The sequence below is a fragment of the Spea bombifrons genome, chromosome 5, assembly GCF_027358695.1.
Source record: "Spea bombifrons isolate aSpeBom1 chromosome 5, aSpeBom1.2.pri, whole genome shotgun sequence".
Classification (NCBI taxonomy): Eukaryota; Metazoa; Chordata; class Amphibia; order Anura; family Pelobatidae; genus Spea; species Spea bombifrons.
In genome coordinates, this window is record NC_071091.1 from 104,271,324 (window position 1) to 104,288,169 (window position 16,846).

Sequence of the window (16,846 nt, forward strand, 5' to 3'; positions counted from 1 at the left end):
GCAGTAAAATGATTAAAGTCTTGATAACGTATAACAGTGATGCTGAGATTACCGTTTTACACCAAAACCTGCTGAGGTTAAGCAGTTCATAAAGCCCTTCGTTAACGTACAGACAGAAGGCGATGAAGAACTTTCGGTTTCGGGTCTAACTGTGTTGGCTGGAACTAAAGCGTTTATAAGAAAAACCACAACTACACAATACGTGACGTGGTACTCACCAAGCACACAAAAAAGTTTATTTTTACCTTATCTCAAGTTGTTCTGTGAAGCGGCCATTACAGTAGAAGATTTTGTTTGTCCATTTTATATGATTATATTCTAGCAGGTTAAATCTCTTTGAGACCCCGTAAATTCCATATTCCCCACCATAGCTACGTGGAGACAGATACATTCGATGCGGAAGAGCAGAGACAGTACATCAAGAAGGAAGCGGACATTTTTATTTTATAAATAGATCAGGATAGCCCAGCTTCCCCCTAATCTGCGATATCCGTATATATATATATACATAGGCATTTATGTGTATATATATATGAGCCCCTGGCACCTTTGCCTTTGGGATAGCTAGGAAAAGAATCTGAAAAAGGGTTTAAATAAGTGTTTTTAGAAAAGATATAAACAGAACCTTAAACAACAAGAGTCGTATTTATTCCTATATAAAACATAAAACATTATTTCCGGCGTATATTTGATGAAGGGGGAATGGTGTTTGGGATGAGAGACAAAACCAGGAAGTTGCTTTTAGATATTTCAATTATTATTATTATTATTATCTTTTATTTATATAGCGCCAACAGTTTACGCAGCGCTTAATACAATACATAAATTCAATGGAAATGACAAGACAAGAATTGACAGACTAAGACAAACTGATACATTTGGTGGAGAGAGCCCTGCTCAATGCCAATTAAAGCCGTTTTCTGTTTCTGTTTTGAGGCTAAAAAGTTAATATTGTGATTTTTATGATCATTAATTAATATTAGAAGAAACCGCTCACAACAATTATTATGCTAAATATTAGCATCTGTCATTCTCAGCTTGTAAAGGTTCAGTGTAAGAATTCACAGGATTCCGCCACTCTATATGTTTACGCGTAGCAATAATGCGTAGCGATAACGGTTGGGATTTTAGAGCATATTACATGACTGTAATTGTACCTGAATAATAGTTTTCCATGTAGAACAAAGCAGTACTAACTGGTAATGCATATGGTGGAATAAGGATCAATAATCTTAAATAATTCCAGGTCCCCCCCCCCAGGGCAGAGCTCCACTCCGGAGCTCCGGGATATGACATCATATCCCGGCGCTCTTTGTCTTAAAGGCAAACCAGCGCCTTGTAATACATCCTATGGAGGATGTGACCTCATAGTGCTGATATACTTGTAACTGCCCCATGAAGCAGCAATCTGTCCCCTGGTTTTGTGGCAGGGGGACTGCTGCAGCCCTGTACCTGCCACCCTAGCACTAGTCAACCCGGGTCAGATTAAGTCATCGGATAGCGCAAACGCTGTCCATATGGGGTTAAAATCGAGCCAGAGTTTTGTGCAATGGATATTTGTACCAGCAGTAGATATATCCTCATGTTTAACGAGATGATCTCAGTCCATTCCGTCTGTGTTTTTGGTTTGGTTTCGGCACTCGATGCAGGTGGAGATAAAAAATCTTCATGTGTGGACTGGAGAATAATCGTCTGTGAAGGCCCTGAAGCTGAGTCGGTTGTTCACGCCGGCGATGACTTGGCTTTGGCGTTTCGTTTTTTTCTTGTCTCCATAAACCATGGAAAAATCTTCATCTCCCGCCAGGGAGATATACGAAGCGATGCTTTCTCTGAGGCCAAAGCTGAGAAATGTATCATCTGTTTCCAAAGTATTTCTCGTATCTTCCACCCTCAGCGGGACTCTAGAAAGAAAACCAACATGTCTTAACTTTATGTAGCTCGCGCTATTTGTTAATGGCTTTCTGTTGACTCCGCAAGCACAACGGCCTATGCAACAATAACACATTTGTTGCTTGCATAGCGTAGGCAGGTATGGTTGAGCTGCAACTCACTAATGACATCATTATGTCAAGAATGACATACTGCCTTAGACAATTCTAAAGCTTTATTCGGCTACACGTAGTGCTTGATTAACACGAAAAAATACCTTTTATTTGAAAGGACGGGGTTAAGGTATATTATTGTCCTTATTAAGTTGTTACATTTAATGAGTCATTATATATCTTTTTCTGGAGAGCCAACAGCGCCGTTACTATAGGAAGGCAGCTACGAGAAGGGCCCTGCCCTTGTGAGCTTACAATTTACTTAATAAGAGGTAACTCCAAGGCTATTGAATAATGCAAACAGGCCTTTGTATGAAAACCGGGCATGAGCAGCTATGGCTAAATAAAGAAAAATGAGAAAGAGGAAAGTGACCCGGAGACTCAGGAAAGCAAAGCTTCTCCCGGAGACTCCAGGTCAAATCCAGAAAGTTCCCAGGCTTTTGTGAAAGAGTCTTCATCACTTTATTTTACTCATTGTCTTTATGGAGTTACAAAAATGGCCAACAGTGTTAGGATCGCCACACTTGGTATATTGTGCAAGTTTTGGGGAAGAATGGCTTTTTGGATGCTTTTCACACGGGCTTCATATTAAGGGCTGCTTGGTGATTGTTGTTTCCCGTGTGGCCGACGCACTGTGTATTATGCTTGTGCAGATGCTCTGTGCAGACGTTTTATCGCAACGCTTCTTGAGTGTTACTCACCTTTTCATACTCTTCCAGTCAAAGGTCCTACGTCTTCTTACTACGGGTGGCGCGTGACTTTCCAGTGATTCTGAGTGTGTCACGGACTGATAGGTAAGACAGGGAGTAGTCAGGACACAGCACAGCCCGTCAGAGTTCTCTGTATGGAAACACATGAGACTATTAAACATGTTTATCTGCTATAACATATTCCCATCACTAAGAAAGGAACCAAGCGACACATTTCAGGAACCTGAAAGCAGCAGCTCTGATAATTGCTCTTCTGTGAGGTTCTAAAAACATGCACTGGATACACAGCTGTTACAGGGAAGTTCATATCTAATGTTCTGTTTAACAATTGGGGTGTCATACGTTTCTTTTGTATACCGGAAATGTATGTTTTATATGCTTCTGGCTCCGCTGGGGACATTGGCGCCTGTTAATGTAGGCGTTCGCTTTTAGGCTCGTGACCAGTTGATGGTTGGTTTGGACATTCGGAGTATTTTATTGATTACAAAAGGTTTACTTGATGTTTCCATGACCTTTTTCTAAGTAATTGCTTTTGGTATCTTTGTGGTTCCAGCACAATATCTTTACCTCTATCCAAACTGAATCTTCTACCTAATGATCATCTATTAACCCTTAGCTTCATTCAGGATAATCCATCCATCACAAGAATGAAAGATCTCCCAAATTATTTTTATGGAAATCAAGGACATTTCTGGCTGTAACATAATTGCCAAAGGGTTTTCTAACCATCAATTACCCTTTTAAACTTAAACTTGGATTAGCGAACATGCCATTGGAACACAGGAGTGATGGGAGTGATAAAGGGCCATTGGAACACAGGAGTGATGGGAGTGATAAAGGGCACTTTTTGCTTTTCTTTCCAAAACATTTATATATATATATATATATATATATATATATATACCAGTCTCGGTCCTTAAAACACTTTTATGGTTAAGTATAGGTACATTATCATTAAGGTAACCCTGATGCCTACCTGGGAAGACATTACTGGCCATATCCCCAAATTTGACTAATCTAAGCAGGAGATGAAAGTTACAGATTAGAGTTTGTGGCCATGCCATGGTGTTATGGTGCCGCCGTGGTGTTTTGGTAACATTATGGCAGTACTGTTTACATTGTAAACTATGACATCAGTAAAATAGTGCGGAAAAAGCACTGAGACGATCGAGAAAGTAGAACTGAGCTTGGGCCGTACCTGAATAGTGATTAACAAGGTGCTCCAGACACTGGAAGGTGAGCCTCGGGGAGATGTAATACCAGCTGTTCGGGAGACGGAAAATCCTGTAATGCTTAATCTGTCTGTATTTCACGGATAAAGAATAGGAACCTGCATGAAACAGAAATAAACATCACAACTGCAGCTTTGAGTAAAAAAACTGGAATCGACAAAACTACACAGGATTTATCGCAAGGAAAATGTTAGCCATTTATTGAAGTGAAATTGTTCACCCGTTATAGTTATAGGAAGTTTGCAGCTTCAAATAGCGAAGAGGAAGCAGGATTGTAAAAGAATACAGTTTCTGTTACGACCAAAATTGACCATTTTTAGTAACGCACCTTTTTTCTCATAGGAGGCTGAACAAGTTTCAGATCCTTGCTATAGTTACATTAAGGAGACAAATTCAGAAATGGAGTTAACCGTCGGCCCCTACGCATTCTAGACGGGCCTACAGCACAAGACACAAAAATGTGTACGTGTGTATAAATATAGTTTGGGGTCCCTTAGAAACTTCCTTGTTTTGGAAAGAAACACAAATTTCGTCCTTTAAAATAACATGAAATGGATCAGAAATCCAGCGCAGACGGGGTTAATGCTGCAAATGACTATTGTAGCTGGGAACGGCTAATTTTTAATGTAATCTCTTCATAGGCATACAAAAACCCTATATCACTCCCATCACTCCTGCGTTCCAATGGCCGTTTGTCACTCCCATCACTCTTGTGTTCCAATGGCCCTTTATCACTCCCATCACACCTGTGCTCCAATGGCCCTTTATCACTCCCATCACTCCTGTGTTCCAATGGCCCTTTATCACTCCCATCACTCCTGTGTTCCAATGGCTCTTTATCACTCCCATCACACCTGTGTTCCAATGGCCCTTTATCACTCCCATCACTCCTGTGTTCCAATGGTTCTTTATCACTCCCATCACTCCTGTGTTCCAATGGCTCTTTATCACTCCCATCACTCCTGTGTTCCAATGGCCCTTTATCACTCCCATCACTCCTGTGTTCTAATGGCACGTTGTGTTCGCTGATCCAAGTTTAAGTTTAAAAGGCTAATTGATGGTTATAAACCCCTTTTGTAATTATGTTACAGCCAGAAATGTCCTCGTTTTCCATGAAAACAGCTCAGTGACCCCAAACTTTTGAATGATATTATATGTATATACCGTATATCTCGTTCAGGATTACCTTTCTTGGTCTCACTTTGCCTGATCATGAATGTTCCAATCTTGGTGTCTGGAAGTTGTAGAAGTTCTTCAGATTTTTCTCTTCCTACGCCATCAAACAGCCATCTGCACATGGAACAATAAGGTGGGATAACTTAACAATAACATAAAGAGGGACAATATAGAAAATTAACATTAAGGGGTTAAGGGGATGCCTGTTTACACATATTTATGTATCGGAGATCAATTCAATTTTGAGGAACTCAGGAAGTGAACCTGTAGTTTCACATTTTAAATTGTGAATAACCATACCCGGGAGCTGGGAGCCCCCCTTGAGAGATGCGGGTAGGAGGTCCCGCTGACGGCCTGCAAAAATGGTGTGTGTCCCACGCTGTCAGCAGAGCCGCCGGAAACATCGGTGGGAAAGTCCACTGACATCGCGAGACACGCCGTTTTTGGAAGGGAAGTGGGCCAGGAGTGGGGTGCGCCAGAAAGAGACCTCGAAGGTCTCAGATGCTTCTGCGATTACATATCATTTTTTTTTCTATTTTGACCCAATAAAAGTTAGCAACTTTGACTAAAGCCACCATCTTCTCTGAAACCAACATAACTGTATCCATTTCTCTTACCCGTGGTAAACTTTGGCGACGCATGTCCCCGGGATGTAATTTTCTCGGCCTGTTTTTAGCGAGACAGCTCTCCACCACCCGCCTTCCCTGCAAACAAATAAAACGTACGTTGGGACAAGAAGTATTTCCTGCGGTTATATTTAATCATGTTAAACGGAGAGCTTAACCCCCAAAATTGTATTTTTTTAAGTTTTAATGCAGAGCTGCGCAACGTGCCAGGAATTCTGTATAGCATTGCCTGAAAACCAGTAGATTCATTCATTTTTAATTGAGATGGTCAGGCTGAGAGACTTAAAATTTGGGGCCTGTTGAGCCTCCATGGACTTCAAACATAACAGGGTTCTTCTTCTTCTTTCCATGAAATCGGCAACCTTTAACCCCTTCTGTACCAGAGAGGGGATCTCAACCTCGCCGCCATAGGACGAACATATAATAAGCAATGCCCTGTTTAAGAGTTAAATGTTATTCTCCATAGACGTTCATATAGTTTTTCCTGTTCTTTAAAAACATTAGATTTTTTTTTTAAACATATGTTGTCAAGATACCATCTGTGCTGGACCCAAAAAATTTCCATGAATATATCTTAGCTTGGCCCGGCATGTAAAGCTTTGAAGACCGTTTGGGGCGCACGCTGTATCCGTGTATGCGTGTTAGCTCCGGTTTACAGTAAATCGAGGCAGCGCTTTCTGCAAAACACATTTTGAACGCTGATATTTGCATTATGCCTTTTGAGGTTTTTTGTTTTTCTAAGTGTGATTGATAACAGGAAGATAACTTTCCATTAGTTGAGCCGGTTGCATGTTGTAGAAATGAAACGCCTTTTGCTATCGTGTAGCATAAAATAGTTCCAGAGAGACTGAACCTTCATTCATTCATTCAGTTCAATTATCTGGACCAACCTTGAGTTTACAGATTTTATAAAAAAAAAGTTGCCCCCCCCACATGACCTAATGTCTGGGGAGGGGGGTTATATATTCTAGAGGTACTACTGGTCATTTGCATTACCATCTGCTGGACCGTGCCTCCTATTGAGGTGGAAGATTTTGTTGTTTTTTCCCATAAATGTATTATTATTTATTTTTATTATTTTTATATTTTATTATTATTATTATTATTTTACAATTTGCTTGTTGTCTTGCATTTATGTTAAGCATACACTAAAAAATCCCTTATTTATTCTGCAGTTAGGGATAGCGTTTCAAGATCACCATTTTCCTTTATTTTGTTAAATTCCAGATTTTTTTTTTTATTACATTGCAATGCATTTAGTTAAAGGTTTACTATTTGTTATAATATATTTGATCACAAACATGCTGCTCAAATTCGATAGCCCTACCTTAATTCTTTTTAGTTTTATAAAACTTGAGGCCTTGAGCTTTAGGAATTCTGTAGCAGACAGATAATCGAGTGACTGGTGTTGCACGTCAATAAGTGAAATGTTATGCATCTTAGAGAAAGTCTGATGTGCAGATCCTGAGGTTACATATACTACTTATTTAGGAGAAGAGTTCTCAAACCCCACAGAACCTAAGAATATTCTGCTACGCTTGTTAGGAAAAGTAGACAAATTAACAATATGGAAACTTACAGTATTTTTCTATGAGTATTTTTAACCATTTAATGTAAACAGCAGCAAAAAAAAAGAGACTCACTCTGAAATGACCCGCAGCTTTTCTCCAACGTGAAAGATCGGTTCGCTCACATCAGTGGAAGGGTAATTAAACAGAACGGCTAAGAATTCACTTTCTGCTCCTATAGATTGCAAAAAAAGATGACATGGCGGGATTTTTTTTAATGTATCTGACCTCAAGTGAGCCCTGTCCAATCAGATTACATGATGGTCAGAAGTCGGAACTCACATTTTGGAAATTAGGTTAGAATATTTCCATTTTGTGATCATCTTCTGTATCGTGTGCATCGAACATAAGATTGTCCAAAAAAAGGATACTCTCAAGACCCTACTGATTATTTGACAGTTTCATTGTTGGTGATACATTTATAAACAGAGGGCATCAGACCAAACCTTCTTCCCAACTTTGGTTTACATGGAATGTAAAAATCTAAGATATAATGCGAATGGCCATTCTTTAGTTGGTGATGAGGCTTCTGTCTCGTCTTCTTCCTCCCCAACGGCCTCCATGAAGTGTAAGCAGCAAATCAATGGGAGCAGCACCAGCCAGGTATACTAGTTGAATAATATTATTCAGCTAGAAGACTTGCGATTGGCTTCTGCTATCCCATTGACATAAATTTGAGTGTTACAGATCGGGGAGCATACTTAAGAGCGTACGCACTGATGTGTTGGGTTGGAGTCTGAACGATTGCATTAATTTTACATGACCATAGGGGTGTAGCGGCCCTTTAAGGGTAAAAGCCTGGATGTCAGGTTTGTTGTTAGGGTTTCTATCTCCCTAGGCGGACTGTCTCCCTGGCGCCCCCTACTGCATGCATTTTCTTATAAACATAGGCAGAGAACCATGTGGTTGTGCCGCCATCAGGCAGTCACCTATATTCTGCCACTGATCCTGCCCTGGGTAACAGCAACAGAGGTAGTTACTGTATCAGCCTAAATAAGACGCCTCCAACATAGATGGGTCAAAGAGATTTTATCGGCCCTCAAGCCCTCAAGCGATGTAAGCTTTGTGTGAGAATGAATTAATCACCATCGTGGTCTCTGTTAACCGAGTAAAGTTCTTACCTGTTTGATATGCAGTAATCTCATCCAGTTTGGTCGATGCGTTTTTCACGATATTTCCCATATCCGCTATTTTTGGCTATTAACTCTGCAATTAACAAGCAGGGGGAATGCGTAAAGAAAAGTTTGTTTTTGTCCTTTGGATTCTTCAGCATAGCGCGGATATGTGAACGTGTTACATTTTACACGTCAACATTCTAAAGAACATACATTGATGAATGAGAACAACTCGACCGAGAAGGGGGTGTCTCAAGTTTCAGCTCACTTGTGCCATTACATCAACAAATCGGTCTGATCCTACCCGCAGAGCACTAAATAAACCTACATGTATGAACCTATGTTTAAACATTAAATAAGAAATATACGTATTTCGGAAACCCACATTATGGTATTCCATAGGAGGAGGCATGTTAGAAATATAGATAGATAGACAGACAGACAGACAGATGGATAGATAGACAGATAGATAGAGATATAAAGGTGTCGCATTAATATTTTATTCGTATTAAAATATGATTTAAACTTTAAAGGTTTTATGCTGTGTTTATTAATCTGTTTTTAGTTATTTTTTGGTAGTCCTGTATACATGCTGCATTATTACCGATGGATGGGATCAGTTTAGTTTTTTTTTTGCAAACGTCCTTAAAATGTTCCACTTTTCTCTAGAAAATTACCAAAAAAAACCTCTCGGTCATTTAATTTTCTGCTGGATTGACTGTTGTAGGAAATCCCCATGGATGGCGGAAACTGACGATACGTTTTGTGTTTTACTTTTTTTTGGTACAAATTTGAGCCATTTTTATTTTGTACCGGCCCTTTCGGAAAACTTCAGTAATTCTAGATTTAATGGAAACTCTTTAAGGGGAATGGATTCACAGGGTTTTAAGTTTAAAAAAAAGTGATTGGATTCACAGGGTTTTAAGTTTAAAAAAAGGGATTGGATTCACAGGGTTTTAAGTTTAAAAAGTGATTGCAAACTAGTCTTATATCTGCTGGTTGCTATGGTGATAAAATCGCTTTCAAACTTTTGCACCAGAATCGCTTTTTAATGCATCTTATAGTTACATAGTACATAAGGTTGAAAAAAGAGCTAAGTCCATCAAGTTCAACCCTTCTCCCTAACCTTCCTATTCTTGAGTTAAAAAAAGGCAAAAAACCTAATTAAGTTATTTTGAATTCTGCTATCAGGGGGGAAATTTCTTCTTGACTCCAAAAGGAAATCGGGCAACAGGGTTACATAACCCTAACAATCCTACCCAGATCGTGCTGTCAATAACTGTGGATATATTTACTAAAATGGAGAAAATGGCCCCAGGATCCCTTTTTGAAACATAACTCTTCTTTGTCATGTCTGATAGTTCCGTCTGAATAACCACATAGCCTTGAGTAACTCTGTCCCCAAACAGCTACGTGGTTATCTTTTGGAAACAGGCTACGATTGTTTCTGTTCTTGATATTTTGAAATTTCTGTTCTTAATGATTCTACATCCCGATTAAAATGGGGAAGTGGGTCAGCTACTTACAGAAGTTTTTTGCACAATAAGAAGCCACTTTAGACATGCAAACAATATTAGGGGACAGTGGAACGATCGGCCTGCAAAACAGGCTGGTGCTAGCAATGCTCTGTGTCTTGAATTGCGTACTTTAGCGGTCTGGTTTTTCATTGTTGTCGTATATTTAACCAGATTGATGTATCGGAAAAACACTCCTGTCCCCACATGTCACAGAGCAGGGTGCTGGGGTGTATGGTTGGTGGCATAAATAGCCACAATAGGAAGAGGGAGGAGGTTCTGACACTTTACAGATCTCCGGTCAGATCTCACCTAGAGTATTGGGGACAGCTCTGGAGACCCCCATCTCCAGAAGGAGAGGGGCTTCTAAAATGGTTTGCAGGAGAAGACTAAGGGAACTCTATATGTCCGGCTTGGGGGAGAGAAGAGATGAAATAGAAACATTAAAGGGATTTAACAAAGTACAGGAGGGAAGTTTATTTCAAAGGAGTAGAAACGTTAGAACAAGAGACCGTAATCTAGAACTAGAGCATCAGGGGCTTAGATGGAATGTAAAGAAGTTTTACTTTCCTGGGAGGATGGAAGATAAGTGGAACAGCCTCTTAGCAGAAGTGGTAGAGGGTAATACGGTGCTAAGACTGTACTTATTGTATCTCCACTTTATATATGTCAACTGTAGAGCACTTAAAGATTTTTCAACAATTAAGTACATACATGCATGGTATAGACATAAGACTATTGTGAGTATACGACCACGAACCGAGTACAGTTTGAGGCTTTTATAGAGGAAAAGTAGAGATACTAGATAGGCCGAATAGTTTTGTTATCTGCTGTCACATTTGGGTATAAATTCTTTCCTTTTAAGGGTTTTTAAACTTTGCTTGGAATACGTTTTTTTTTTCTTATAGAGCTTAAGGTGATCCAATATATTGCACTTCCATTGCAATTTCAAGCAAATGTATAGATCAAGAGTATACGTTTCTAGCATTCGTTTCCATATCACAGCAATTTCTCTATTTCATAACAAATTTTTACGTAAAATCAGAGATGTTGCATATTGTCTAAAAAAACCCCAATAAATATTTGCAATTTTACAGCAGGAATAAAGGGCAGACTATTTGGGTTCCAATCTGCCGTTGAATTCTGTGTTTCTATTTTGGACATCGTCGGACCCTTTTTTGTGCATTTTATTTTTCTGCCTTTCTTTAAAGATAAAAATATATATTTCTTAAAATTAAAAAAAAAAATCTCACTAGTTATGCATCATATTTTTGAAAATATTTGCAATATTAGTACAGAAATGAAGAAAAGCTCTTCCAAGACCAAACATCCCACACGTAAAATAAATAATAAATATAACTGCTACAGCTTCACATAAATATATAAATAAATATATATATATATATATCTTTTCATAAATGTAGATATTTTGTATTATTGTATTTTTACCTGAATATGTTCCATGTCAGTAGATCATGGTGTGCGCTGTCATATCAGCGTCCGAGCCGCGCTCACTGTTATGAATGTCACACAGTCAAGTAGAACGACGGTTAAAATACCGAGCCGCAAACTTCCTCTGCTTCTGTAAGGAAAGTTTTCGGTTCTTGCAAAGAAAGCGAGTTCCTGTTTATTCGTTAAAATGATCACCTCTGTTGCAATTTTGTCCAGGAAACCATAATATTATTTATAGGGTCTCTCCAGTGTCCCAGAGTGCCCTCTTAACAAAAAAAACAACAAAAAAAAGATATTTAATTTGCGGAGAAGCTGCAGCTTCCATGCACCACTTACTGCCGGATTTAAACAGCCAATCATTGGCAGGGATAATCTCCCATTGGCCATGAGCAGGGGGTTCTGAACCTGCTTGCAACATTCGTAAGAGCCAATCGCTGGAGCTGATTGGGGGGTAAGTATATCACGTGTGAGGACATGCAGTCGGCCGAACACATCTCCTGCGCGATAACCAGCTGGCGGGCATATGGCGGATTGTGACGAATCCCCCCCCCATGCACTTGCAAATGGGGGGCCACGTAAGCTTAAAGGGACCTTTCATCATGTGCCTTAAAGTATATGTGATGGCTGGAGGGTCCCTTAAGTATTTCCCTACTACAAATAGTATTTGAATTTAGATTGTATGCAAAAAAAAATAATGTCTATCAGAAATATAAGTGGAATATTAATGTATGTTTCCAAAGCAAGGCTAAAAACAGCTTTAAGAAGAAAAGAGGGTATTGGTGCAAATTGGTGAACACATTTGGCGAGGCGCATCATAGAGTATTCACGATGGGCTTTGTGAGGGTTAATATTTCCCAGATATGCTGATAAGAATAGCGCTATTCCCACGTTAATTCATTATTATTATTATTAATGGTTATTTCAAATATACAGTAAAAAGAAACTTTTTTTTAGCTTAGTAGACTAACCGTGGCCCTGGTATTGGACCATTCCCAGCATCCGAGGGCCGTTCATTATCAGGAAAGACGTAGGGATCTCAATATAACTTGGGGGGGGGGAAGAGTGGGGATTGGGGTAGAGACATTTAACAAAGTACAGGAGGGACGGCTAGGACAAGACGCCATCATCTAAAACTAGAGGGTCAGAGGTTTAGATGTAATGTAAGGATGTTTAACTTTACTGAGAGGGTGGTGGATAAGTGGAACAGCCTCCCAGCAGAAGTGGTAGAGGCTAATCTGGTAAGGGCATGGAAACACGCATGGGATCGGCATACGGCTCCTGAGTCTAAGACGAGACCAACAACCGGTCTGAGTCTTTACAGCAGGAAAAACGGGCGAATAGACGGGGAGAACGGGTCTGATCTGACGGAGAAATTCTACGTTTCTATGATTCCGTCCAGCCATCGGGTTGATCCTTATGGTGCGGCAACACGCAGCCCGTCGGCGCGTCATGTGAAAAATATTCACAATTTGTCGGGACAGAAAGTCTGCAATTCATTTCTCTTTGTTAATCACATGATTACTCAACTCCTTATTTTGACATATTTTTTCGCGTTTCATGCGAGCGGCCTTCACACCACGATCACAAAAAAGCCTCCTGGCAGCACAATCTGTGCCGAAGCACCGGGGTTATGGTCTCAACGTGGTTCTGGTGCAGAATATTATTCCGCGCTAGAAATTCCACATTTTTTTTTACAGAAAAACATCCAAAAAAATGTATTTCTTTATCTTTCATTTTTTTCTTCCTGAAAATGGGGGCTATACCCCTCTATAGCTTTCAACACAGGACTAGGTGAGTAAAATCACCATTAGAACCCCTTGTATTGGGCCATCATAGGAAAAAGATACGCTTTAGACGCCTCAGAGGTCTGTTCTTCAGGTGGAATTTCTGTCTACGCAGGTTACTCCATCAGATATGATTTAAAATGTTATCATCCTATTGTTTCACATTAGCAATTGCTACCAAAAAATAAATACACTTACACAAATTACACACACTAACTCATACTCACTAACACACACTCTATCTCACCCCACTTACACATCCCTGCTCACACACACAGAATTACACATCCCTGCTCACACACACAGAATTACACATCCCTGCTCACACACACAGAATTACACATCCCTGCTCACACACACACACAATTACACACACTAACTCATACTCACTAACACACACTCTATCTCACCCCACTTACACATCCCTGCTCACACACACACACAGAATTACACATCCCTGCTCACACACACACACACATAAATTACACACACTAACTCATACTCACTAACACACACTCTATCTCACCCCACTTACACATCCCTGCTCACACACACAGAATTACACATCCCTGCTCACACACACAGAATTACACATCCCTGCTCACACACACACACAATTACACACACTAACTCATACTCACTAACACACACTCTATCTCACCCCACTTACACATCCCTGCTCACACACACACACACAGAATTACACATCCCTGCTCACACACACACACATAAATTACACACACTAACTCATACTCACTAACACACACTCTATCTCACCCAATTTACACATCCCTGCTCACACACACACATAAATTACACACCCTAACTCATACTCACTAACACACACTACATCTCACCCCACTTACACATCCCTGCTCACACAAACACACACACACAATTACACATCCCTGCTATCACACACACACACAATTACACATCCCTGCTCACACACACACACACAATTACACATCCCTGCTATCACACACACACACAATTACACATCCCTGCTCACACACACACATAAATTACACACACTAACTCATACTTACTAACACACACTCTATCTCACCCAATTTACACATCCCTGCTCACACACACACATAAATTACACACCCTAACTCATACTCACTAACACACACTACATCTCACCCCACTTACACATTCGTGCTCACATACACACACACACACAATTACACATCCCTGCTCTCACACACAATTACACATCCCTGCTCACACACACACACACACACACAAATTACACACACTAACTCATAAACACTAACACACACTCTATCTCACCCCACTTACACATCCATGCTCACACACACACACACACACACAGAATTATACATCCCTGCTCTCTCACACACACAATTACACATCCCTGCTCACACACCATTACACACAATTACACATGCATGCTAATTTTTTTAGCAATGCAAAGTGACTTCTTACAGGAAAATTAGGGGCTGACATATGTCTGTGATGACCGCAGTGAGAATGTCATTAAAACCATGAATAATTGTGAGTAATTTTATTAAATAGAGCACATTACATTACATCTGATTCAGGATTCGGGACTTGTAGATGGAAACTACCCCACCTAAAACATACTGTTTCTGTTTTTTGTTTTTTTTTTTAGCAACAATTATCTAAAGTAGGCCGCCGCTTATAAAACCATGTAATGTCACCCACTTGGAGAACTGTTTTTCCAGTGGGTGGAAACTGGGGGTTTATTGTAATGTAGAAGTTCAATAAGGGGAACTTGGAATTATATCTGTAACATTAAAACCCTAAAGATATACAACAAGCAATGGGAGTGCGGTACCCTGGTTTAAAACGATAAAAATTAGAATTACGGAATAAAACACACTTTAAAAAAATTATTTCGGAACAAACAATTGGCTCAGGTTTCTTTTTATTATTCAATTAAATAAAATTATGTTTTAATCTAGTTTTATTTCCAAGCTAAAAAGCTGGAATTTTTGTTTAATTAGTTCTGAATTTTGAAGATTATTATAAATGATAAATTATACATTCCTAGTGATTTTTCCAACATGGTATTTATTATTATTTGTATTTTTCTAACATGGTATTTATTATTATTTGGTATTTTCAGAATATTTATTAATTGTAGATATATTATCTGACTTTGTCTCCAGCGAGGACATTCATCACGGCAAGCGCTAATAAATAAAGCATGTTGATACATTTTTGTGTAGGACTCTTTGTCCCGCCACACACTGCTGACATATTTTCCTTTAACCGTTTCAATTTTTTTTAATCAAAATTGCAACATATTTTCTAGTTTTTTTGCCAAATTTCTTTGCGTTTGATGTGTTACTCAATAACTAAGCGGAACTGCTTTAATTAAGCCCACTTTACAGAAGTATTTGTTGATGTTCATCAGCCCTTGGTTTTTTGAAACAGGGAAATTCAGGGTTTATTTTCACATTTAATATATTCTCACCTAAAAGACTGCAGACATCACAATGTGGACAAAATATAATCAAGTAGAGCAAAAAAAATGACCACTAAAATGACACCAATATATAATAAATAAAAAGACTCTTTGAATGGTGCAGAATGTGCTGTTTAGCGATGGGGTGACTGGGCAGTAGGTATCATTAACCCCTTCAATCCCAGGGGTTTTTGGTACCTCAAAGCCCAGAGCAATTTTGCCATTTTTGGGGTATGTCGGTTTTGCGATTATTCTCTGTTCCTGTGAATAGTGTACCCATGTAAACTATATATCGTTTTTTCAAGGAGAGATAGAGCTTTCGTTTGATACCATAGTTGGATGATTAGCTGAAAATTTAGAATGAGAAATTTAGTAAAAACTAGCGAAGATTAGAAAAATAAACTAATTTTTTTTTACATTTTCCCTCTGAATCCTCACAAAATTAGGTAAAGTGATGGAAAATCCCCTCCAAGTTTATTAATTCAGGTGTCCTGATTTCAGAAATACCTAATTTATATAGATTTTCCAGAATTTGCCAGCTCCAGGGAGCAAACTATTAGGTGTACAATTTTGTATAATTTTTATGCCTATGGCTTAACGGATTTGGGGGTTGTGAACGGGGGCAGGAGGGTTATACTGGCTAGATGTTATGCTAGGGCAATGGGAAGTAAGGTTTTTTAATAATTTTTTTATTATCTTTTTTTATATATTTTTTTTAATTTTTTTTTATTTTAATTTTTTTACATTTTTTTTTATTTTTTATATATTCTTTTTACACAGAAATGGTTAGAGGTCCTCCTAGGGACCTCCTGAACATGCCAGTGATGTCACAATGACATCACAGCCCACATTATAATTTTTTTTTGTATTATTTATATTAATATTTTAATGATTTTTTTAATATTATTTTTTAAATGACTAACCGTTTTTTTTTCTGCTTTTCACTTACAGGACGGGAGGGGGAGTGAGAGAGATGGTCTCTCACTCCCCTCCCCGCGATCCCCCTGCACCGATCACACTGTGATCTCTATGCAGGTCCTCACAGACCTGCATAGAGATCGCAGCGTCTCTGTGCCTCATCGGAGGGCAGGATATCCCCGCAGGGGATATCCTGTCCTCCGATGACCTTCCGGGTTACGTCAGCAGTGACGTAACCCGGAAGGGAA

General features: G+C 39.3%; 2 protein-coding genes across 2 annotated transcripts in view; one reads left to right on the forward strand and one right to left on the reverse strand.

The window, feature by feature from the left end:
* The window catches only part of TG (thyroglobulin), an 82,718-nt gene that overhangs the window by 48,921 nt on the left and 16,951 nt on the right, over nt 1–16,846 (forward strand). The window lies entirely within an intron of this gene.
* SLA (Src like adaptor) lies at nt 1,178–11,522 on the reverse strand. Its single transcript, XM_053467463.1, has 8 exons — nt 11,433–11,522; nt 8,476–8,560; nt 7,430–7,529; nt 5,778–5,864; nt 5,171–5,274; nt 3,951–4,082; nt 2,744–2,882; nt 1,178–1,901 (listed from the first exon to the last, which is right to left on the reverse strand). Exons 2-8 carry the CDS (start codon nt 8,534–8,536, stop codon nt 1,667–1,669), a joined length of 858 nt encoding a protein of 285 aa, XP_053323438.1. The 5' UTR covers nt 8,537–8,560; nt 11,433–11,522; the 3' UTR covers nt 1,178–1,666.

Coding starts and splice junctions, on each gene's coding strand:
- SLA (XM_053467463.1), bottom strand. CDS start 8,536: ATGGGAAATATCGTGAAAAACGCATCGACCAAACTGGATGAGATTACT. Junction 4,083..5,170: donor GCAAAGTGAGACCAAGAAAG/GTAATCCTGAAC, acceptor TGTTTCATGCAG/GTTCCTATTCTTTATCCGTG. Junction 2,883..3,950: donor CCTTGTTAATCACTATTCAG/GTACGGCCCAAG, acceptor GTTTCCATACAG/AGAACTCTGACGGGCTGTGC.